Source organism: Lepisosteus oculatus, chromosome 2, assembly GCF_040954835.1.
Source record: "Lepisosteus oculatus isolate fLepOcu1 chromosome 2, fLepOcu1.hap2, whole genome shotgun sequence".
NCBI classification, from domain to species: domain Eukaryota; kingdom Metazoa; phylum Chordata; class Actinopteri; order Semionotiformes; family Lepisosteidae; genus Lepisosteus; species Lepisosteus oculatus.
In genome coordinates this window covers 17358780-17383231 of record NC_090697.1, presented here as the reverse complement: position 1 = coordinate 17383231, position 24452 = coordinate 17358780, and the positions used below count along the sequence as shown (strand labels likewise).

The window sequence follows — 24452 nt, the reverse complement described above, 5'->3', positions numbered from 1 at the left end:
GTTAGTACACCCCTACTTTTATCATTGCATCAAATGCCTAAAATTAGAGTCAGGTGCACCAAAACAGGTGCAAATGATTAGAGAGTAACTTCGAGGGCACTGCCTTATATACACATCACAAACCTGTGGTCTGGTTTAGTCTTAGCAATTGAGGTGTGCGGCTACATCATGCCAAGATCAAAAGAGCTCTCTGAGGTCCTCAGAAGAAAGATTGTTGATGCTTATGAGTCTGGGAAGGGTTTTAAAGCCATTTCCAAGCAATTTGCAGTCAATTGCTCAACTGTCCGAAAGATCATCTACAAATGGAGAAAATTTCAAACCACTGGCAATCTATCCAGGTCATCCCAAGAGCTGACCGAAAGATGCTGCAAAAAGTCTCCAAGAACCCCAGGATAACATCAAGGGATTTACAGGCAAGTCTTCCCTCAGTCAATGTCAAAGTGCATGAGTCAACCATCCGAAAGAGACTGCACAGCCTTGCCCGAGGTCAGGAAGGAAGAAGCCTCTGCTTTCACAAAAGAATATAGATGCACGACTGATGTTTGCCAGACAACACCTAGGTGAAGATCAGGACTATTGGAACAATGTGCTCTGGAAAGATGAGACAAAGGTAGAGCTGTTTGGCCACAATGCCAGACGTCATGTTTGGCGAAAACCAAAAACTGCCTTTGACCAAAAAAACCTCATACCAACTGTAAAGCATGGTGGTGGAAGCATTATGGTTTGGGGCTGCATAGTGTACACTTAACCAAGTAGTTCATCATCGAGAAGAACGAGAAATCTCTCCTGGTTTGAATCTTATTGACCATGCATTTCAATTAAAGAGGAAATTAAAGTCAGAAAACCCCACATAAGTAATAAAGATATCTGGTGATAAAGATGGATTCACAGACTTTCATTGCATGTAAGGGAGTCCAAATGCTAACTTTACTCTAGTTTAATGTACTTTAAGTTCATTTATCCCAATACTTATTCTGACCTGAAATGACAAAATCACTTCACTGTTCCAATAACAATTATCTCCGTAGTCCTGAGAGGGAGAATGAGACAAGACCTATTTTCTCAAAAATAATAAAGCAGCAAGTTATATAAAAAAAAAGTTCAGCTACAGCATGCCAGAAAATGTGGCTAACTTAAAATAGTTACTGTAATCTACCTGTATACTGTAGGCCCTGATGTTTTACGGATATTTTCATGAAGAATGTAACCGAACAATCCCACAATCTCTCTTAAGAAACACTTCAATTTACATCCCATTGTGAGCATGCTTCTTCTCAGGCTGACAGGCTCATAGAACATGCAGTTTTAAAACTGAATTGAACTCTGCTGAAAGCAATAATAACATCTATCTGAAAAATTGATTCTATTTTGCATATCTTCCCATACATGATTTGAAGGCATTGCACTTATTTCAGAGATTTGACAGAAGGATGAATACAATATCAATAGACTTATCTATGATATTTCAATCTAAAATCAGATTTCTTGAATTTAAGGGAAAACAAGATACTGCTTGCAGCATCACATATCTATGTCTATATAATTTTACTTGATTAATTGTGCAATTGTTATCTCAATGTATTTATGAATCACCATAACTGAATATCAACATAACTGAATATTTAAAACACACAGTGAGTTTTCCTTCCATTTTACATCAGGTAAACTACCAAAATATCAGCAGTCTTAACAGTCTTTTATCAATTATCCCCTTTCTGACCAGTAAACCAAATGATAATGCTTACTTTTAAACTGTGCTTAATTCCCACTTACTGTATTTCATTTTAACTGGCATTTGAATTCTCATGGAATTAGTCCTTAAATAAAACCTGCTGAAAAGATTGTCTGGTGAATGTCACAGTTAAAATATATTTGAAAAATTTGAAAAACACATCTCTTGCTTTTAATTTAGATTGGGCCATTAATATTAAGATTGCAGAAAACTGTAGCATCTTAAAACAGACATGATGATTGATGATGTACTCTCTGATTTACAAATAATATTTGCAAAATGTTGCCCTATAATGGACAGGAGAGATGCCCAGGCTGTGTCTTGCCTTGTACCCGTTTCTCACCAGGATAGGCTTCTGCTCACCCACAACCCTGAATTGGATGAAGCAGTTATAAAATGGATAGAAGATCTGCAAAATGCTTTATATTTATCCTTTTACAGAAATGCAATCACTATTTGTGAACTTCTTGCTGCTGCATACCAATCGATCATCGATCCAGCAGGATCTTTCTAAAATGTTTATATATTTGATTTTTTTTTTCTTTTTGAGGTAGGCAGTATTGACACACTAATTTATCTGAGCCTAACTCTACTGATTAACATCAAATAATAGCATGTTGATTTACGAGGGGCTACAAATTTGATATTACTGTCAACAGTAACTTTGTAATTGAAAAATCATTAACTCTGAACTCATCTGTTGGGCTTGACTTTTTTAAATTAATTTTAATGTATAATATTATTAGTTCCTTACATTTACATCATACTTTCCCTCACAAAGGACTGCATAGCACCTTACATTTACAATAGGCATGAACACTTCATCCACTATTGAATTGCAGGACCCACAGACAGGGTGGCAAACAGACATTTCTAATGTTTATTTCACCAATTAAGAACCCTAGGTGTGGTGGCTCTCTGGCTAAGGATCTGTGCCTGTGGCTGGAAGGTTGCTGATTCGTATCCAACAGCTGGCAGTGGAATCCTACTCTGCTGGGCCCCTGAACAAGGCCCTTAACCCCAACTGCTCCAGGGGTGCCGTATAAATGAGTGACCCTGTGCTCTGACCCAAAACTTCTCTGTCTGTCTTCTGTGTGTCTCATGGAGAGCAACGTTGGGTATGTGAAAAGACAAATTCCTGATACAAGAAATTGTATATGACCAATAAAGTGAACCTATTAACATATCTTAGATAGTCTAGATTGTAAATCCATAGTGCAATTTACCCAGGTCACCTGAGGTTACACCTCCTAATCTCAGGAAAAGTAGGAAATGTAGGCTTGGGATCTTTAGTAACCAAGCAGCTGACTAGTTGACCTTCTCATCCAAAAGAAGACACCTCCAACAGCAGTGCTCCAGGTCACCATGCTAAAGAACTGGTTTGTAAATTCTGGTGGAATCAATGCCATCTATTGGTCCACAATGTGGTTAATTTATCATTAAAAAAAGCCTGAAGACTTAAAAAAAATAAAACAGTGTTTGGGTCTCCTTGTGCTAGAATTATAGAATACTATAAAGTATTTAAAGTAATCCAATTATACAACAGATCAACAGTAACTACATAAACGTAATCATCTCCATTTACAGTACCACTGGAATAGACAGCCATTGTCAACACATCACTTTAACTGATACCACTATCTTTAAAGGTGATGTAATAAAAATATATCATTGTGATATCTATCAGAACAGCTCTTACTGTTCTGATAACAGAAAATAAACAAATTAAATATGTGTGTATTACTTTGGCCACCTGACCATTTCAGTATCAAATATCACCTGTAAAGATACATGCTCTAATCAACAAATTAACTATGTTTCCTCTAATATTCCTTCTCTCTATGTAAAAATGACATCAAACATAGCATTTCAGCATTGTTTGGCCTAAGGCAACTATTAAGCCGAGAATCATGCATATTAGTTCAAATAAAAGTGGTTGGCTTTATCTGAAAGTTGAAAATTTCAGGGTTGAGACTACATAATGCACTGAGGTGTCTCATTATCATGTTAAAAGTAACAGCACTGATTGATTACATACTGTACAGCACACATAAAGACAGAACATGAAAGTTCTGAAGAAGCTATGCAAATTCCCAGTGTACCAAACCACTAGACCTCATTTTCTCACAAATCTGCCAGAGGCACTCGTTATTTCACATAAAACTTTGCGGGTAAAACAGTTAATATTAACTGTTGCAGTTCATTAAGTTTTATTAACTGTTGTTATAATTACTGCATTTTCATTTTGCAAGTTTTTTTCACTACAAATTCCTTTAAAACTAATGCACCTATATCTATTTACTATTTTTTCCATTAGAGTATTATAAAAATGATATACTCTGCCCATTTCTAAAATAAGAGAGCTAATTTCATAATCTCCTAGCATACCTCACTAATAACACAATCTTGGTTAAAACAGAAAATAGGGCACTTTGTCCTAAAAAGACAGCAGTAAAGTCATTATTAACAATTTGTATGCTCAGTTGGACATTTGAGGCATGTCGCTATCTTGGTAAAAAATGTATTCCTTATTGTATCTATGCTAGCTTGTTGAAGTGCCAAATGAAGTTGTCTTTGGTCATTTTTTATATTTGTCAGATGAAGAGTTAAACATTTTTATTAACATCACCAAGGAACATAAGTGTAACAAACAGTTCTTTCCGGACCCTATGCGGACGACACAGTCCGATGGAGTGGGGAAACACTGGGGAAACGTCATGCAGGAAAAACGGGGCTGAAGACAGGGGGGCGTGTCCAAGGTGCGCTGGTGCACGGGGGAGGTGTGGCCGAGGCGAACAATCCAAGAGTAATCCATAGGGAAAATCCAAAACACACGAGTAAATCCAAAACCAGGAGATCCATCAGAACAAGAATTAAAAACCACGAAGACCGGGTCGGAACCGGCGGACAGGGACAAGGAACAGGGGTTAAAACCTTAACGGGACCAGGCGCTTCCAGGTCCCGGACTCGCACGATATGGAAATCAGAGCAGAGCCCGGAAGAGCGTCAGCGCCTGGCTTTTAAGGTGGGCAGGGAATAGGGAGCAGGTGCATGGAATAATGTCTTGAGTGATAGGGCTGGAGCACCCTTAAGGAGGGGGAACTAATATCGTGACAATAAGAAAGAGTACAAATAGTCTGTTTGTAGTCTAGTCTGTTTTGTTGCCATTAGTTAATTGAATCATGGATCACATATCATCTCATCTCTTCTTTTTAGTTCACATTTAGTTCACATTTCCATAGTTTTGACTTGTGTCCTCTGTTTTGGGTCTCACTATTGGTTCTAAAGATTAGATTGAATTTGTCAATCCCTTGGAGGGCCACCTGGTTGTCCTCCATCAAGACAGTATGGGCCCTTGACGGGGGGAGGGGTGAACACTGCTGAGTCCCAGAGACCCTCTCACAGTCATGACAGCCTGGAGCTCTGCCACTGACAGAAGCCTCACCCTTTCCCATGTTCCCGATCCTCAGTGCTCTGATCACACCTCCCCAACCCCAACGCCCTGACAGCCACCATAGACAACGAAGTCTGTCACTCCACTTCCGGGAATTTGAAGTCACCGCCAGGGGAAGAGCTGAGGGGGCAGTGTAGTATCCTGTCCTGGTAACAGTCTATCCAGAACTCTGACCTTTCTCCCCTTTTTTTGCCAGCTCACTTCCCCTCCCCCTGCCCTCTATAAAAGAGGATGCCTCTCTCTCCACTCTTTCTCTTTTGCAACACACTAAACTATTCAGCAGTACCTATTACTCCTCTCCATGCCCTCCTCCCCACATGCTCCGCTCTGTGACTAGCACACTCGATGAACAATAAACAGAAATAAAGTCAGTAAAATGCAGTTACCGTCTCCTGTCTCCAACACAAAGGCAAGATAAAACTAGAGGGAATCACTGCAGTTATATAAAGTTTGAATCTATAAGCAGAAAGACTAAAGTGTTAGAATACAGTAAACAATTTTAGTTTTAAACATATTTTAAGTACTGATGTGTGGCTGAGGATCTGTGCTTATGGCTGGAAGGTTGCCGGTTCAAATCCCATGGCCAGCAGAGGAATCCTACTGTGCTGTGCCCCTGAGGTCCTTTAACCCCAACTGCTCCAGGGGCGCCGTATAAATGGCTGACCCTGCGCTCTGATCCCCAGCTTCTCTCCCTGTCTGTGTGTCTCATGGAGCGCAAGCTGAGGTATGTGAAAAGACAAATTCCTAATACAAGAAATTGTATAGGGCTAATAAAGTCATCTTATAATATCACATGAGTAATGAGATTCCATATCTTGCATTAATGCATAGTTGTATTGTATTTCTTATTCAACCTTTATACCTCAGTTGTATATTGTATCACATTTGAATGGCAAGCAGTTCATTTACTTTGAGAAGATACTGTAGATGCAGCCTCACAAGGAAGTAATTTATAGCCTCTGCCGAATTATATTTGGCAGTCTCATTTATTTGGTTTTGTATGCCACATATAAGGTCAAAGAGACCAGAATATAATATTTCATGTTTCAATATAATAACATTTTTTTATGTTAAGAATATCCAGAGAACAACAGAGAATGTGGCTCCCTGTTAAAGGTGTGATATTACAAGTAACTTAAGGTCAGATTTTCCATGGTTGATTCAGGCGTTTCAGTCAAGGTCAAAGTGATATGTTCAGTCTGGATAAGTCCACTGCACTGACGTTAACAATGCCCTTGAGGATTCTGAATACTTGTATGAAGTCTCCTCACAAAGCTTTCTATTTAAGACTAAAATAAGTTTAATTCTTTCAGTATGGCACTGTAGGGCAGGATTCCCTGAAAGATACCTCCAAAATGTATTTTCTGGATACAATGGTTCCTCTTCTCTAGACAGGTTCCAGAACAGGAATTATTTTTCTTCAACACTGTGACTAGAAATGGACATAATATTCCAAATGAGCCTTACTAGTGCATTATGTCAATTTCAACATAATTTTACAGGCTGCAGTAGGCAACTATGGACCTGACTCTAGGAATCTACATACAATGAGTAACATCTAACTGGAGTCAACATTTTCACTTTCTAGAACTTCAAACCAAGAGATGTTTACTCAGCTGTGTTGATTTTGAGACATACTGATTAAAATAATTGTCTGGTTTACCTTAGTTAATTAAGTTCTGGATAAATGATTAAGAGTGTCTAAAGTCTAGGATAAAAAGACAGAGAGACACAGGGGAATAGATCAGAACAGAACAAGAGAGAGAAGAAGGGAGGAAACAGGAGGACACAGAACATAAAGTGTGTGCTAGGTGAGAGGTCTAATTATAATGCTTGAAAACATATTTTTAAAAGTCCTAAAAAATAATATACCAACCTTTTCTAATTCTTTGATGTTTTGTCTAATACTGTTTATTATTTAAATAATTCTAACATTTCTAAAACACCTGACTCTAAGATGTAAAAAATGTACTAGTAATGCGCTACATCATTTATGCTGAAAACTTGAGAGATTTAAAAAATCACATCACTGTAAGTCTTTTCTAGGCTTAAAGTCTGTGAAGGTCACGGATAATGCTATACATTCTTTATACAATATCCCAGAATGTCTTTGGCCTACTTTCCATGAGCATCACACAGGGAGCAAAAAGGAAAATGTAATTTTTTTAAATTAGTTCAGTTTTCAGGAACACAAAGCCAATAACACATCAAAAGAAAATTAGTCTGAAGAAGTGTGTTTTTGCCCAGGATCCATTCATTTAAGTGAAGACCTTGCTCACACCTACAGTAGGCTCTGCAAGTACCCATAATGTGAGCACATTGCTGCTTAGAGAAAAGTTGAGAGGTTTGCGTTCAAGAAAAAAAAGTATTTCCTGACAAAAACCAATTATGTGTTGGCACCGAATCATTTACTAATCTGATTAGTTCCAGACCTGAGGAGACACAGAACTCCTTTTATTTTTTCAATTACATTTTGGATTTGGGTGCTAGAAAGAGATGCCCTGATTTAATGAGCAAAGTGATGTTCTGCAACCATGGAGCGGAAAAACAGTGAAAAACAAAATAAGACAGTACTTTTCAAAGTGCAAAAATTAAAACCACAAAAACCTTCATTAGAAAGTTTACGAACCAAACCTCAGGGGACTGATAGCATATAACTCACACTTAAAACATCTTTTAAATAAAATCAGTTATTTCATTCATTACACTCCTCTAACTGCAATTTTCTAATAGCATGTTTGACTGGACATTCCCAAAGGCAACTATCAAACTCCACACACAGGTCAACAGATATTTTATATTGTATAACAAATACAGATGGAAACCCTTAAAGAACTGGCTATAGAAGTAATCTAGAGGTACATGGCAAAATGTAAAGAGTTCAGTCATAATGATTTTCAGTCAATAAATAACTGAAAGATAAGTTTCTTAGTAACCAAACTTGACCTTTGCTCTATTTCTTTAAGCATTTATTATAGCATTATTTAAGAAACTAGTTTTCCAAAGTACCTGAATAAGTATGAATAAGTGGTCATGTTTGACCACTATTTCCCATAGAATTCAAAACCTTATACCTGGAAGCATACTGGAGTTTTCTAAATACTGTAATGCCAATGTACTGGCAATTATGTAATTAATTCAAATCTGGTAAAAAACTGCAAGTGTAAAAATAACTTGTATATGTCATTCATCATCAATGCTGTTACAGATGTATTTATTTCTCAAGCTTCTGTTTTGTTATCATTGTGGAGGCAAGTAATGCCATAAAATACAACATAAGCCACATCTAAAAATATATATAAATCATATTTTCAAGCGACAACTGCTCTCTAGTGTAAAAATATTTTGTGCCAAGTTTAACCTGGAGTTTCATATCTTTAGTGTCAGATAGAGCAGATCACAGACCTGAGGTCAGTGTGATACTGTAGGTCAACCTGAATTTCTTTTCATTACAAATATTAAACATCTAATTGCTGTATCCAATACAGGGTCGCACGGGAGCCAGAACCTATCCCTACAGGCAACGGGCGCAAGGCAGTATACCTCTGGATGGGACGCAAGTCCATCACAGGGCACACAGAAGCAAACACAAACACACAAGAGCCAGTTTTCCCAGAAGTCAATTAACCAAACATATATGTTTTTGGACTGTGGGAGGAAACCAGAGCACCTATCAAAAACCCAATCAAACACAGGGAGAACACACAAACTTCAAGCAGGTACCACTCCAGGTCCGGAACTGAACCCAGAGCCCCAGTGCTGTGGGACAGCGATGCTAATCACTGTACCACCGTGCCAATAAAGCAGCTTACATATTTGCCTCCCGAGTCTTCTTTTTCATTGGATGGAATAACAGACAAGAGAAAGCAAAGCAAAGACAAGGTGAAAATAATTGTATACTGTAGTATGGCCATAAGAAAGCAAACTCATGTACTGTACTTAGTGCTAACAGTCAGTCATGCTTGCCAGATAAGCAAAACTATGAATAAATCCTAAAGATAAGACAAAGCTATACTCAGCTGTGTATGCATTGGCACTGTTTACTTACATATTGTTGATAAGCTCCCCAGCCTATGCAGCATTTCATCTTGTTTTCAGATGTGTCTGGTATCACAAGATAATAGACGTTCAATATCTTGAATATTGTCTCAAGACAATGAGTAGTATGAAGCTGCACCTGAAGTGATCAGTGATCAAGTACAAAATCCCTTGCCAACAGAGGCAAGGAGACAACTGCTGGAGATCTCCAGAAAACATTGATATCTTCAGGATATACAGCGCTGCAAATTAACAATCAAATTTGGCTGCAAGACAGTGCCATTTTTCTCTGTGGAACATGAAAGGAACTGCTTCATTAGGGATCAGGGCTAGAAAAAACATGCAGTAATACTACAGTACAGTGGTAGTACAGAAATGTCACATACTGCACTTGTTCAAAGCATCCTGAAACCTTGTGAAAAACACAAAGATGTCCATTGCTTATTCAATCAGTCATTTTGTACAAGCAGTTAAATGCCCTGTAAAAACTATATGAAAGATCACAAGAGATAATATCATTATCTTTTTAGGTAATCTCACAAAACTAAAGCTGCCAAAATATTAAGCAGCTACACACTGGGTTGCATTCTGATTGGAGCTCATCACTAAAGTGTAGCCAGACCTTCACTATATTTTTGTTGTTTTGTCTTTCATTTTAACTGGGTATCAAGCCAGACTAAATTAAAAGGCTGTGTGTAATTGTGCATTGATATGTTAACCAAACATGGTTTAAATAAGCCAATAGTTGTTGAGGTACACATTTGACAATCACAAAAGCTATTTCCAGTATCAGTTTTGGTAACATTGAATTAGAATTCCATGGCGATATAGTTATCAAAAAACATAAATTACAATTAGGACAAGATGTACAGTAGGTTCAAAGACAGTGTTAACTACTGTATGAACCTTCAGTTTTGTCTTCAATTGTGCATCAAAATAAATTAAAAATACAGCTATATCACCATTCAGTACTTATATTTAGCCTTGTTTCTGAACTTCTTTGATCTTAACTACCATATACAGTCTGATTGGAAAAATTATTATTTTCTTATTAATTTAGCAAAAGTAAAACCCATAGCAATTCATTTCAGTTGTATTTAATTGTTTGTTGCTTTTCTTTTCTTGTTCTGCAGATATTTTCCTATTACTGTAGTCACGGATTGTGCCTGAAAGAAGATAAACTTCTTACTGCCACAGTTTTTTTCTTTCAGATTTATTTTTATTGTCTGTAGCAAGGATGGGGGAAGTGCCAGCTTTTTTTGAAGGACCTCTGGGATATCACACGGACGGCAGACATTCAATTCTTCTGATTTAGAATCTTTTTTGAGCTTCTGAGGGCTCTGAGGTGTGAAGATATTTTAAATAATTTAAAGCGACTGTATTTTACAGCTTCTCCCCCGTGCCTTTGTTGGAATAAAAAGCTACACAAAATTCAAATCAGAGAGAGAGGGCAGAATAAAATGAGGTCTTAATAGGTATGTATTCCATTCCCACAGACGGTATTTTTCATAAATAAAGATATTTTAAGTTTCCAATAGGCAGTGTGGGCAGATAGGTAATCATGTATTTTTCATGGAGAATGAGATACTCCTGAACAAAAATGGACAGAAGAAACTCCAGAATGAATACTCAATATTACAGAAAGAAATGGACTAAAAAAAACAGGCCTCATTTTCGTCTCTTAATTTATTACGGTTTGATTTGCAATGGCAGGACTTTATACCATGTGAATGTCACACTTTGCTGCCTTATGCATAAGCAAATTAAAGACGTCATTGAGACTGACGAGTGTCACAGAAGTGGCAGAGAAAATACCATCCTACGAGTTTCCTTGCTTCATGCATGCAACTGCTTTCATTTTTTATTGTTATTTTCATAGCAATGACATTCTGGCTATGCGTGTGTTCTGAGACAGCTCAGAACTGGCTCATGGCAGTGAAATTCATGAAAGACGGATGAATTCATTTATCCAGAACAAGATACAGTACCTACTGAATTATGTATCTTGAGGGCTTTTTTCTGATTTCGCCCAAAAAAATTCATCCTAGTTTATTTTAAAATGGAAAGGATACCAGATTTGGTTGCCTACGTTGCATAGAAAAATTTCTTAGAGGGAATTACATACTGTACAGTAACAAAAACATATTCATATGACAACTTATATTTCATAATTCCTCATATCGTGTTACATCTTAAATTGCTTGCATTTTTCCAAGCTCACTTTTGCACAATTTGAATAATTTATAAATATGTGATTGTATCTGTCCGGGGGAATAATGTTATACGATTGCCCAAAGATGAAGGCCTCCTTCAATCTGAGAAATTAAATTCAGTCTTGAGTAGTATGAAACCACTTATCTGAAGGTTCCCAATTTGACCAGGCGGATGATAACATCCACAAATTGAAAACTAAAATCTAGGCGATACTAAATAGTTTCTACCATTGCTACAATTTCACAAGACATAGCTGAAAAACAAGCCTGTTACTTGTAGTAAAATACAAGTGGCAATACAGCTATATTTTAATTAGCACAGCTATTCAATAAAGCTGATGATTCAAGAAAGTGTGACTACCGGTCTTATTAAAAAATCTAGGCAGTCTTACTTAAATGGCTATTTACTGTATGTAAAACACATTTTAAGTGCTAATAACACAGTACAAATACCACTAAAGTTCTTTTTAGTGAAATTGATGCTCCATAATCTGTAGCACACACACAGCAACACACCTTCAGATCACAGGCTCCAAACTGTGCCAGACCTTTCTATTAAAAGAGATTTTGATGGCTCCACTGGTATTTAAAGATGAACCTAGACTAGGAAGATCAACAAAACATTCTGTTCATGCAAAAAACAACCAAAGAGTGTTCTAATTATCACTAAATTATTTGCCGTGATGGGTTAGCTTCACATTTTTCACAGTACTCCTCATTCTTCTTATGAACAAACAACTATATTTTGTTACTTCATTACTGTTTTATTTTCACTTACGTGGACACTGTGTCTCGTGTCCCTTTTTTTTCTTTTCTACATGATAGTTCTCAGTTTTGTATATCTTCTAATGGACTCACAATTTAGAGTTAAAATCTGGCAGTACTGTATGTTATACGGTAACTATACCCATCTATCGCCATTCCTTCTCAGTCAAATGAGCTGTAGGAAAATGTTAGACAAATTGTGAATTCAATTATAATGACTAGGGGAGCCATTGCTCTAGAAGCAGGTCATCGTTTTCATTGGCTATTGTGATAATAAAGCAGAACACAGACTTTAAGTAAACCAAGATCTTTAGCTACTTAAATTATTTTTTAAAGTACTTAAATTGTAAGGTTATGGGTGCTAACTCTAGTGTGCTAGGCAAATACACTGGGCTTGTACAATGTGCCATATCTAAATTTCCCTCTTAACTCAATTGGTGATGTCATTTCCCTGTTCTCTGCCTGATCTACTGTGTAATGAGGCTAATTGTGAGTCTAATGACACAATAAATGTAGGTGCTGCACTTTAGTGATGGATGAAGATGCAATGCAAATGCAATGATAATGATGATGACTATTATTATTATTATTATTATTATTATTATTATTATTATTATTATTATTATTATTATTATTCAGTTTGAAGCTTTGGACAATGCTTTAAATTTGTTTTAGAAAAAATCTACCCAGCAGAAAACTCACATGTGTGTCTAATGCAACTTTTCATTGAAACTGGCACTTAAAATTGACTGAAATGAATGAGGAAATTTGCAAAACCGGGTATTTTGAATTCATCTGCCTCAACTCTAAAGTGTTCATATAATGATCAAATAGGACCCCCAGTGCTACTTGTCACTGTCCATCAGACTGTTGTTTGTTGAACTGTGGAAATAATTATCCGGCGTTCGCAGCTCTGTCAAAACCAATCAGATGATTAATGGTTTCCCTTTCCTTTACTGAAAAGAAAATATAAGAAAGATTCTAAACTGAGCTATTAAAACTGTATTAGTTTTCATTTTTTTAAATATATGCATTCCTTTGTTTTATTTACATACATTTATTTGCCAGATACATGCAATGAATGTTATGTTATTTCTTTAAGAAGAGAGGTCATTGTGCTTTAATGTATTGGGTATTAGACTGGAATTAAAATTATTTTAACATTATTATGTGTGCATTTGCTATATGGATATATGTACTGGATGGATTGAGAGAATGGAGAGAGCAACTGAATTTTCAGGATTTGTTAGTTTCACTCCAAATTAGGAAAACATACAAAGTTGGGTGTTACCTTAATCAAAGGTTATTTGTTTATTAATTCATAAAGTCATTTTACATTAAAATATTCATAAAGTATTTTGCATCATATCTGTGCATGATTTAAGCACAATTAACTAGAAATTCATGGCTAAAAATAGGACTGTTTTCAGACATTTTCGTGGTAGTACTTTTTCTTTCTAATCTTATTTCATCTTTGGGGTGTTTACAAAATACACATTTCACAGATTTGAAAAATCATGCAATAGAGAAAACATAAATGAACATCCTAATCCTTAGAGAAAATCAACCTGTTTAAATACAGTGATAATGCCATTTGTTGTTTAATCACTAACTAGAATAAAATGTCTACTGTGTTTACAGATAGAAAGGCCAACAATCCATCAAACTAATTTATGCAGCACCTTGATGTTTGCAGCAGTGGATTATTTATCTTGTTTTTTTTCTGTTTTTTAGGTTCCAGTAATATACAATAATACATTTTAAATTCTTTATTTTTATAACTTTCTGCAATAAGAGTATATGCCTTAGAATATGTTTTCTATATTTCATTTATTAAAGACACTGACCTTAAAAACAATATGGTTTGAATTTCCATATATTTGATACTCATATTTATTTCTAATCATTGTTCCTACGTACTGCAATTTCCCTCACGGGATCAATAAAGTACAGTATCTATCTATCTAATGGTAGTCAGACTTTCTGGTACATAATTACTCAGGTAGTGGATGGGCGATACATTAACAACTCTGTAGCCAATGGGTTCTAACTCTATCTTGAGAGACTTTTTTCAAAATCCCTCTCTTGATATAATATGTTTGTTTACCCGTTCTTGCAATTCATTGTACTCCTTTTATTTAAGTGAATCCTGTTGTTTTTCAATCAATTCCTAAAGTATTTATGAAGTACTGTACAAACCTAACTGAGTTGCTAAAGTATGAGAGTTGCTGTTTTTTTAGCTTTTGATTAACTCACTCTTATGATAACTGCTCTGTGTTTCAAAGCAAACTATATATTAATCACTGTCTTGACTGATTAAAAAGAAGACATCAATAAGCACTTTCTCTTACAGGTGTTCCAACAAAAAAGTCACTAACCGCGTTCCTGCGACTGATAAATTTTTCCTGTGATTTGTTTCTAACAACACTACCACTTACAGTAGGTTTAAGGTCCTACTTAGGCGAAAGAAGGTTTGGTGAGGATGAATGCATTACTTGGAAGCAGACCATATGACAACATTAGAAAACGTTTCACACTGGCTTAGAAACATAGGAGAGTTTGGAAAAAACAGAACACATTTCAAAGCAGCTAATTCCTAGCACATGGACTGTTTGCTTAGAAGCTATCACTTAAAATTATTGCATGCACTCCTTTCACGTGATATTGAAATATGCATTATTCCTGTTGATGTAGCAACATGCCAGCTTTTAGCATTCTACCTCTCAAGTGAATTATCTGTAACTGGAACCCTTAGCTAGTCTGTCTACTAATCCTGTTGCACTGGGTAATAAGTCACTCAAGCACAGATTATTACCACTTACAGCAGCTAATTTGACCCTTCCACAGTTGGTCATACGAAAATAATGAGTTGTGAAGGCCTTATCTCTTCTTACAGCATGTGGTGTAAATCTGTGAGCCAATTTTATGACCTCAGCAAGTGAAAGATATAACACCATAATCAGCGTTTAATGCCAGGCTCAGATGTCACAACCAAAGCTACAATTGTATCCAAGTGCTTACTACATTGAACACAGAATAAAATGATTAAGACAAAAAAACTAACATGCTGTATTACATGAAAGAAATAAACTGGTAATCCACGTGTTCTCTGAATTCTTTTTTAATTATAATAATGAGAAAGATAATCCATTTAATTGCCACGGTGATCTCACTATATGACCTGTAACATATCAGGTAGGCTGACAACCTTTCACAGTTGTCTCACATGATCATTGGTCTCAACCGTGCTGGTGAATGTTTTGTATACAACACCAAAGAGAAATCATCTTAAAATAACAAACCTTGATTTAAAAGGATCTACTGGATGAAATATTATTTTTTCTTTGCGGGTTTTCTCTCCAACATAGCTCTTAACAGGCACAATTATTGGTTTAATGGTGAAACATTTACTAGATTCTCCCAGGTACTGGTGCTTTGAAGGGAACCAGAAAAACCTGCAGACAGCCCTCCAGGAACAGGATTGTCTAACCCTGTCTAACCCTGCATTATACCAGCTAAATGTACACAGCCCAATCATTAAGTTTGTGAAATAATTATATTATAATTATAATTATATTATAATTATAATTTCTGAAGTTGTCACAAAAATCCTCAGCAGTATAAATAATCATTAACATTATGATCTTGGACTCCTTGTGTAATATGACTTTAAACTGACATGGTTTTCCAACAGAGGTTTTATTTTTTTACTTTTCCGACTGCTGGGAATACTCGTAGCAGTCTTTCTTATGAAGCTCTTAATTATCTCCTACTTGTTTTAATTTTTTCTACACCCTAATGTTGATTTCCATCCACTGCCAGATAATGTCTCTTTTATCTTACTATTTTCAGTAACCACTTTATCTTTAGAGGGTGACACCCAGCAAGCACAGGTCACAAGGTGTGACTACATCCTGGACAAGATGCCTGTCTACCACAGAGCGCTTACACACAGGAGGGAATTTAGTCATGCCAATTAACCTGGACAGTCGATAACTAGTTATGAAGTTGACACAATTATTACTATCACTGATTTTCAATTACTGTATCATTATACAATACAGTACTAGTACAATTTTGTACTATACAGTGCAACATTGTAAACATCAATAAGAAACAAAAAAGACAAAGTTTTGAAGGCAACAAAAAACATACAGTATAATTAGATGCTTATTTTTCAGCAAATGGAAACTACAGGAAAGTGCTAACAAGGATCTGATAACCTGGCTTCTTTCAGGAAATGGCCTGGTGAGGTTGCTAAATCAATTATCTACTAGCACCCAACCAAGGTAAATAGGCTACTGGAAATGGTCACCACTTGTAAGTAACTTTTCTTTCTTGTTCTTAGGAAATATATGTACGGGTATATCAAACATAGGGATCTAGAGGATTTTGTATTGAACAGATTCTTCAAGCACAAGATACTGAAAGTGGGACAAATGCGAAAATAAGGTGAGACAGAGTGTATCTGCCTATTCGCCACATTAATTGGATGCCTGAACTTTTTAAACTTTTATAGAAATACAATTGTTCTCTGTTTCCATAGAGCTGAGAGGACATACTTGTGAAAATGAAAGTTAAGGACAAAACACTATAAAGCAATTGTCATATTCAATTGATACAATTCCATCACCCACAGTTATTGAAAGATTGTGTTGATACAACAGCAGAACACGTACATGTTTTATTCATATTTGGTTTGATCATGCTTCAAGAGACAAAAACAAGATCCAGCTGCCAATTCCTTGACATTTTGATAGTGCCTCTAAAATGTAGATTTTTACTTTTATTTACTTCATAATAAATTGAGGAACATGTACTTTATAATTAGTGAGCCCTCTATAAAAAGGAATTCAAGAAGAAAGAAATTCAGCAATAAGTACATTAAAATTTTAGAAGACTGCACTTTAAAAACTTAAAGAATACTCCAGGCTAAACCTTTTTCATGAGGTTTTATTCGCTTCATTTCCACAAGTACATTATAACAGACTATTCTTTCTAGGTTAAGGCTGAAGCGAGTGAACACTCCATGATAGATTTAATTGTACATACCACCCATACTTTTTCTTTGTGGCCCCTCTGAATTATGTGATGATCCTGTACAAATGTGTAAAAATAACTTGTAAAAATATTCAGACCCTTCCTATGATGTTGTTGGCTTCACAGTGGCATCTGTCACGATCGTAAACCCCTCCTCTTAAGGACTCTCCAGCCCTTCCTTGTTTTATACTCATCTCCCGCACCTGCCTCCAGTTCCAGCCCCCCGTGCTATATAAGCCAGACGTTCCTGCCTATCGGGGCTCGGCTTTGGAAAATGGACGCCTGGAAGCCCACCTACCCGCCAGGAGCGACTCGACGGCATAGGCTTCACAACGGTGTCCTGACCATCAGGGATCAGGGAGCGTCTGGTCCCGTTACCCCCATTTATTCCCCCGCCCCCCCGCCGGATCCTGCTCCGGCTTTTAACTCTGTTTGTCTGTCAGGATGGATTACCCGGTCTTGGACTCGCCTCGGATTCCCTCGGACTGTTTGCCTCGGCCACACCTCCTCTGAACACCAGTGCACCATGGACACGCCCCCTGTTTTCCTTCCAGCCCCTTGCATGCCTTTTCCCCCATGTTTTCTTCACTCCCCCCCAGATTGTGTTGTCTGCATAGTGTCCTGAAAGAACGCTTCGTTACAGCATCCCTCACTAGTTTCATTCTTGAATAGCTGCTAGTTGGGGGTGTTAGTTTTTAAAGTAGTGTCTGGGTGGTAAGACTCACCTTCTATTTTTTAATTAACAAACAGACTGAACTCACAGGGATATTTTAGATATTACTTGCCTTTTTTCTGTTCTTGACTTGACTTTATCCCCAACTTTCTATAAAAGCTTGTTATTCATAATAGCCGAGTCGTTGCTTGAAATTAATTAGATGACTAAGGAACTTCACAGAGACGGTTCATACAGTTTTTATTCTAAGGTCATCAGAACCATTGTTACTGCACACAGAGGCCACTGAAGTAATTGTGAGGCTTGTTAAGGTAATTCTGTGTACATAAATGAATTAAGGTTTGGGTTTGTATAGTTATACAATCATGGCCTTTCCATTTTTATCTCATATTAACTAATTCTTTCTTTAGTTTTTTTTTTTGCTTTGTTGTTTGTGGAGTAGGTTGTAAATATACAAAACATTAATTGCTCCTTCAATGTGTCATGACTGCAAGCTATAAAGCAACAAAATGCGAAAATCCTGCAAAGGTCTGAATACTTTTAAAGGCACTATATTTTACAGTTTCCTTGGTAATATTTAATTTTTTATCACATAGTGTGTTACTTGTCAATAACAGCAATGCATATGCCATTGGAAATCCTCATTATTTGTCTACATCAATTTCAGAACCATATGAAAAGAATTATCTAAATTTACTTTAGTTTCTCCATACTGAAGCTTTTCCTCCTCAGTTTGACACAAGTGTCTGCAAGTGTAAGGAATGGTACTAAAACTGAAAAGGGCTTCACAGCACTGATTTTTGTTTTTAAAACACACTGTCCTTTTATTGAATATTTTTATATTTGTAGAATATTTATTTGTATGTGATATTACAGGTACAAAAAGTTTTGTTTACATTGTGGCTTTCTGAAAGCTGGATATTGTTCTTTTTCAATTTGAATTGCCTGTTGGGAAGCTGTTTTTTTTTAATCAATTAAATTAATTTCCCAGACAGTTTGTGCTTGAGTTTTCTCCCACACCTTGGTGCATCTTTGTTGTTTCTCCTGGGAGTTTATCTCGCTACCATGTTTAAAATATATTGAACACACCACAGGCACGGTGGAGTTCACTACAAAATTTACAATTCACATCCTACAATCTTTAATGTAAACACAGTGCCCAGTGGCATTTGTACTTACAGATTGTGGTGAGGAGTAAGGTCAAAGTAACAAGCGTATTTTATATACTCAGTTTGATCTCAGTGGCAGATAGAAATGTGACATGAATATTTTTGTTCTGTTTCTCTTTCACAAAATTGTTTTTTTTTACATTCTTTTAAAATATAAGCTCATGAGGAATAACAACACTCAAGCATTAAGCGTACTGAAAGGTTTCTGAAAGGTTTTAGTCACAGTGAAGTTTGGCTTAACCCGCTTAGCTGAGACCTAACCTCCTGCCCAGAGAACAAGGAGGCTTGTGCCCCAGCCAGAGTGAGTTGTGACCAAGGGGCAGCTGCAAAGATGAAGATGTGATGGAGGTGGGAAGCAGAAAGATGTTTGCGAGGGAGAGAAGGGGATAACATATACTATTTACAATGTGATTACAAATTACTGACAGCTGAGTCTGATCTAATTTGGTTGTTGTCATCCCTTCCCTAATTCATTCTAAACTCTATCATGGATAATCAGTCTGAATACAGCCCTCATGTGTACATTTAGTACTTTGCATTATTTTGTATTAAATAAAAATCATCTAACCAAAGAGAAACATAGCTTTAGGCTTTAAAGGTGGATTATACCTCCCATCCATACAGAAATAGGAATGATTTCTACACATATTTCTTTCCATATCCAGTCATCCTAATATACTGCATGAAGACAAATACATAGATTTAAAATATATACAATAGGTTTCAATTATTAATAATAACAATGACACAGACAGTACTACAAAACAAGTATAAGTTAGGATCTAAAATCAATTAACATACAAATTAACACACTCAAACCAATTATGCTGAAAAAACAGAAACTGTCTAGAGTCAAATCTCAATACTATCAGCATGTCTGGTTTATTTAGACAGAACACTTCTGAGAATCATTCTCAATTGATCTGCCTAAAATGCCTCCCAGCATTTCTGCAGTTTCTACATTCTCCACACACATTGATAATATAAACATTATCTCACAATGTAACCCTCTTAAAACCATAACATCCAAAATATTAATTTTTTCTAACCCAAATACTATCTTAAAAGTCCAACATGCTCAAATTAGAATCGCAGACATTTCCGGAAACTCATTAAATGAAGCCATCATTATTCACCAATGAGGTGTAAACTTCACTAAAGGCATAATCTCATTCCCCATTGCTACGAGTTAGAACAGCAAAAAAAGGGAACTATAAATCAGAAAAATGAGTTGGAGAATCAAAAAATACAAATTCCTGATGTATACTGCATAATGAAAGTATACGAAAGGTCTTAATTCTTATTTCTCTGACTCAACTTTAAACAGCATTTTGAACAACTTATAAACCATTTATCAACAAGTGAATTTCAAATAACACTATTAATATGTTATATAAAATAATATTAAAATATAGTGTATTAGATAAGTAATGACACAAAAGCAGGATTTAGAGCCTATGATGGCCCATAAAACTAAAAGCAAATTAGGGGATAGGGTAGATCGCTAACAGAACTTAATTCTGCAATTTGCTGCCCTTTGGGAAAGTTGAAGTCTGACCATAATATTCAACACTGCAATTATTATTATTATTATTATTATTATTATTATTATTATTAATGATAATAATGTTGTTGTAAGATATATTTTTACTTTTAATGGTCAAGGTCACACTTGCTGTGCATTCATATTAGTTACCATGTAAGGCAATCCAAGAAAGGGATGTTTGATTTTTTTATTATTCTATAAATATAATTTTAAAGACATTAGGGGATAATAAATATGATAAATAAATATGACACATTTCAAATTAATTTTATCTGGGTTTTTTTCAGTTTAATATTGTTTTTTTTTTAAAATACTGGATTTACGTCTGCCTTCATAGAGGTACAATGGATTTACGACTAATACACATCCCAGACTTTTTTTTCCTTTCGTTGTTTCCGTGGAAACGGTTACAAGTCCTGGGGGAAGACGATATGCATTTCAAAGACAGAGGAAAGATTATTTAATTTGGGGGTTAGAAATTAATATATGTGCAGGCTTATCCGGGCTTCATTCTAACTGATTAGATACATTTACATTTCAGTGTCGCCAATAGGTTTTCGTAAACAAAGTTTCTTGATGGTTTAATTAACTGGTGGAAACAAATGCTAAATATCACGCACACATTCGACATAATATGATAACAAAGTAATTTCTACACGTACTGTAGCAACGGCTGTCTAATTTGTATTTAAAAAGACGATTTTCGTTTTACGTCTATGAAAAGAAAACATAAAAATATTGTATTGAATCTTGCGCGATCGTATTCATTGTTGTTATAAGGTAAAAAACAAAATATTCTGAACCAGACAATCTAATTTTCAGAATTTAGAAGACACAACACGGGTGTACCGTTTTTTTAGATAAGACTGTAAAACAGCAGTTTACAAATTCCATCCTAATGATAAGAATACATTACAGAAAGTGGGGACCTTGGATTAAGTATGAAACTTTAACAGACAGGACCCCACGTTATCTTTGAGTTTTCAAACTAGGAATGCAAATATACTATTACAGTTGTTTGTAGCTGTACGAAACACCAAACATCGACCGCTCCTCTTGAAATACGAAAATGGGCACTAGGACCCAGTGACAAGACAAGACAAGACGCCAAAGACCGGGCGGAAATAAAAAGGAAACCAGTAATGCACTTGCAGTAACTTGCTTAGAAAAATCAAATACTGGTTGAAAATGACATGAACAGCAACATAAAAGGATGACTGCGACTTCCGATTAAATAACACAGTTAACTATTTTTTTACCTGCTCTGTGCTGAATTGAATCAGTCTTAAGGTTAAAAGGAAAAAACTCACGTTGCCTTATTTCAACGCTTTCGGTTTCATTCTGCAGCAACCTAGCCAAGTACGCACCGTAGTAGCTGCGTGTCACACTGAATAACAAGATAAACCACTTACTTTCGTGCTTGGAGGTACCCCATGTGTGCCGTGGTACTCCGGGGCTCTTGATTATTGCTCTACCGGCTGATTTCAAAGCATCCATGGCGAAATATCGGTCCACACTAGGTTTAAGACTCTTTCCCGTTACAGATTGATAAGAAAGGTACAGAAGCGCCAGAAGCGACTGTGAATGAAGGGCTGAGCCACGAAACAGCCGGTAGGGTGTAGTACAGGCTGGCTGCCTCTGATAATGGTACTATGAAATTATGTGTAGCAGCGCCAAGGGAGACGGCGCTGCAAGCTTTAACCATTTCTTATCCGAAAAGAATTGTTCCCACACTTTTCGTTGTAGCTGCCTATAGAAGACAAGTGTCCGAACAGCTACAAATGCGTGGTCGCTTTAAAAACCACATCAATGGCTTTCTCCTACTTTATGTGTTTGCAAATATTTGAAATAATCGTCATATGCATTTGATACTTTTAAATGCAGCATGGCCAGCTTAAAACTACAAGGACGCGGCACTAATTTGGTTTAAGGTCTTTTCTTAACGGTGCCAGAATTCGTTTTTTCGTATTCGTATCATATGGTGTTTCGGTTCATTAGATCATACTCGAATTTAATGTTTAGTCTGAATATGTTAAACTGAATGCGTTGTTTACAGGTTTTACGCTGAGCGAAATTAAATTATTTGAACGAAGCTGAAAAGAAGTAGCTACAAAGTTCGGTAGACAATAATGAAACTCACAGTGGAGAAAGAGTTACAAATGTAGCCACGGCATTGAGTATATACAGTAATCTATAAAGAAATAAAAATTATTTGATCTTGGGGCGGTTTTTGCGGCAATCGACGGTTCGCTGTTGCCTCAGCTGTATATTTATTTTGAAAACAGTACTGTAGTTTAACTACATGGCATGGTGGTGGCATGGTGCATAAGGATGCTCTTGACTTCTATATCTTTTGGGTACCGAGTTTGGTTCGGCAGTGTGTAGTGTATGTCTACTGAGTATACCTGAGATTTGTCCACATTTCCGATTCCCTCCCATCTCCACAAGACATGCCAACTCTGTTAAAATTAGCGTCTCTAAACTGTCGCCGTTTGTAAGTGAGTGAGCGTGCTCTGCAATGGACAGGTGTCTAAGTCGAAGGTGTAGTCACAACGTGTACAGTACCCTGTGTTTCTTTAACAGGTTCCAGCTTGCCGCTACCTTTACCAGGAATAAACGGCTAGATGTTATTTCATGGACTGATGAGTAATTTGAAGTTAGCTACAAGGTCTTAATCATTAACAACTAATTGCCGTTGTAACAGTGACTCGTGACTGAAGATTGAAGGCGTACCTGTGCCCTCGGCAGGCACTTTTGTATTGATTGGACTTACACCCACAACTCCCTATATCAAATGAAAATGCAGACTGACGGGCAAGCATGATAAAGAGGGCCAGACAAGAATAGTATATCCAATAAGAACAATTCAGAATATTTTGCTCCCCAACACACCAAATTGGTACGTTCCATTGATCCATTGACGTTTCCCCTATAACGTTTCCTGCCTTTTTACCCTATAAAAGGGGTGAGGAAAACCCAGTTCTTTCTCATTCCACTTGTGGTCTCCCAAAGGATGAACCTGTCTCTCTCTTCCTTCCTAGTTAGCTAAGTCCCATGATTGGCATGAACCATTAAAAAGAACATTTAAAGTTTCCCTGTGAGCCTGCAAGAAGTCTTCCCAACGTACTACTCTCTACACAGAGAGTCTGATCTCAGACAGGGGGTTGAAGAGAGCCTTGCAGGTCATAGAGCAATACTCCAGGGCCTCAGGATCAAAGCTCAACCACTTTGTGGCTACAAAACTTTCCAACTATTGAAGTGCAACACCTATTGCAAAATAAGACAACATAATCACCACACCTGGCATTATACATAAGGATTTTGGCTTCTAGGATCAAGAATCAAGGAGCTAACTCTCTTAGAAAATGAGTAATCTCATTGTTTTAATAATTATAGAAATCCTGATGTAATATTAACAAAGTTGAACAAAAGGCATGTGAGGCTATGTTCTGAAGAATCCGGGAATAATATTTTCTTAGTTTTGTGTCATATTGTCTCAACAGGCATGATATAATGGGTAAAGAGGTCGGAAAGATAAATGTCTTTGGTTTGTCCCAGAAACAGCAAAACAATGACATGTGTGGCACTGTGCATCTCAGAGCTGTCACCTTAGGAGGTAGAAGCATAGCATCACAAAAGAAAGGAGGGAGTATGTTTTAATTTGAAAATAAAAAATAATACAATGATAGCTCTTACCTTTAGAAATGTTGAAAACTGCCTAAAGTGGCCATTAATAAATCTTGAAGTCCAGAATGTGTAATACATTGTAAAATTCTCCTGGCAGTGGCAAAGCGGTTTTGTGAGCCCAGTTTAGGGTTCAAA

General features: G+C 36.5%; 1 protein-coding gene across 3 annotated transcripts in view; it reads right to left on the bottom strand.

Moving 5' to 3' along the window:
- LOC102696159 (low density lipoprotein receptor adapter protein 1) overlaps positions 1–22288 on the bottom strand; it is a 52813-nt gene extending 30525 nt beyond the window's left edge. For 2 of the 3 annotated variants that reach the window (XM_006626082.3, XM_015352708.2), the window contains exon 1: positions 22043–22288. In XM_006626082.3, coding sequence (XP_006626145.2) covers positions 22043–22127 — 85 coding nt within the window. In that variant the 5' untranslated portion in view covers positions 22128–22288. The remainder of the gene's footprint in view (positions 1–22042) is intronic. The other variant, XM_015352719.2, reaches the window with a different exon arrangement.
- Between the last annotated feature and the right edge of the window lie 2164 nt (positions 22289–24452).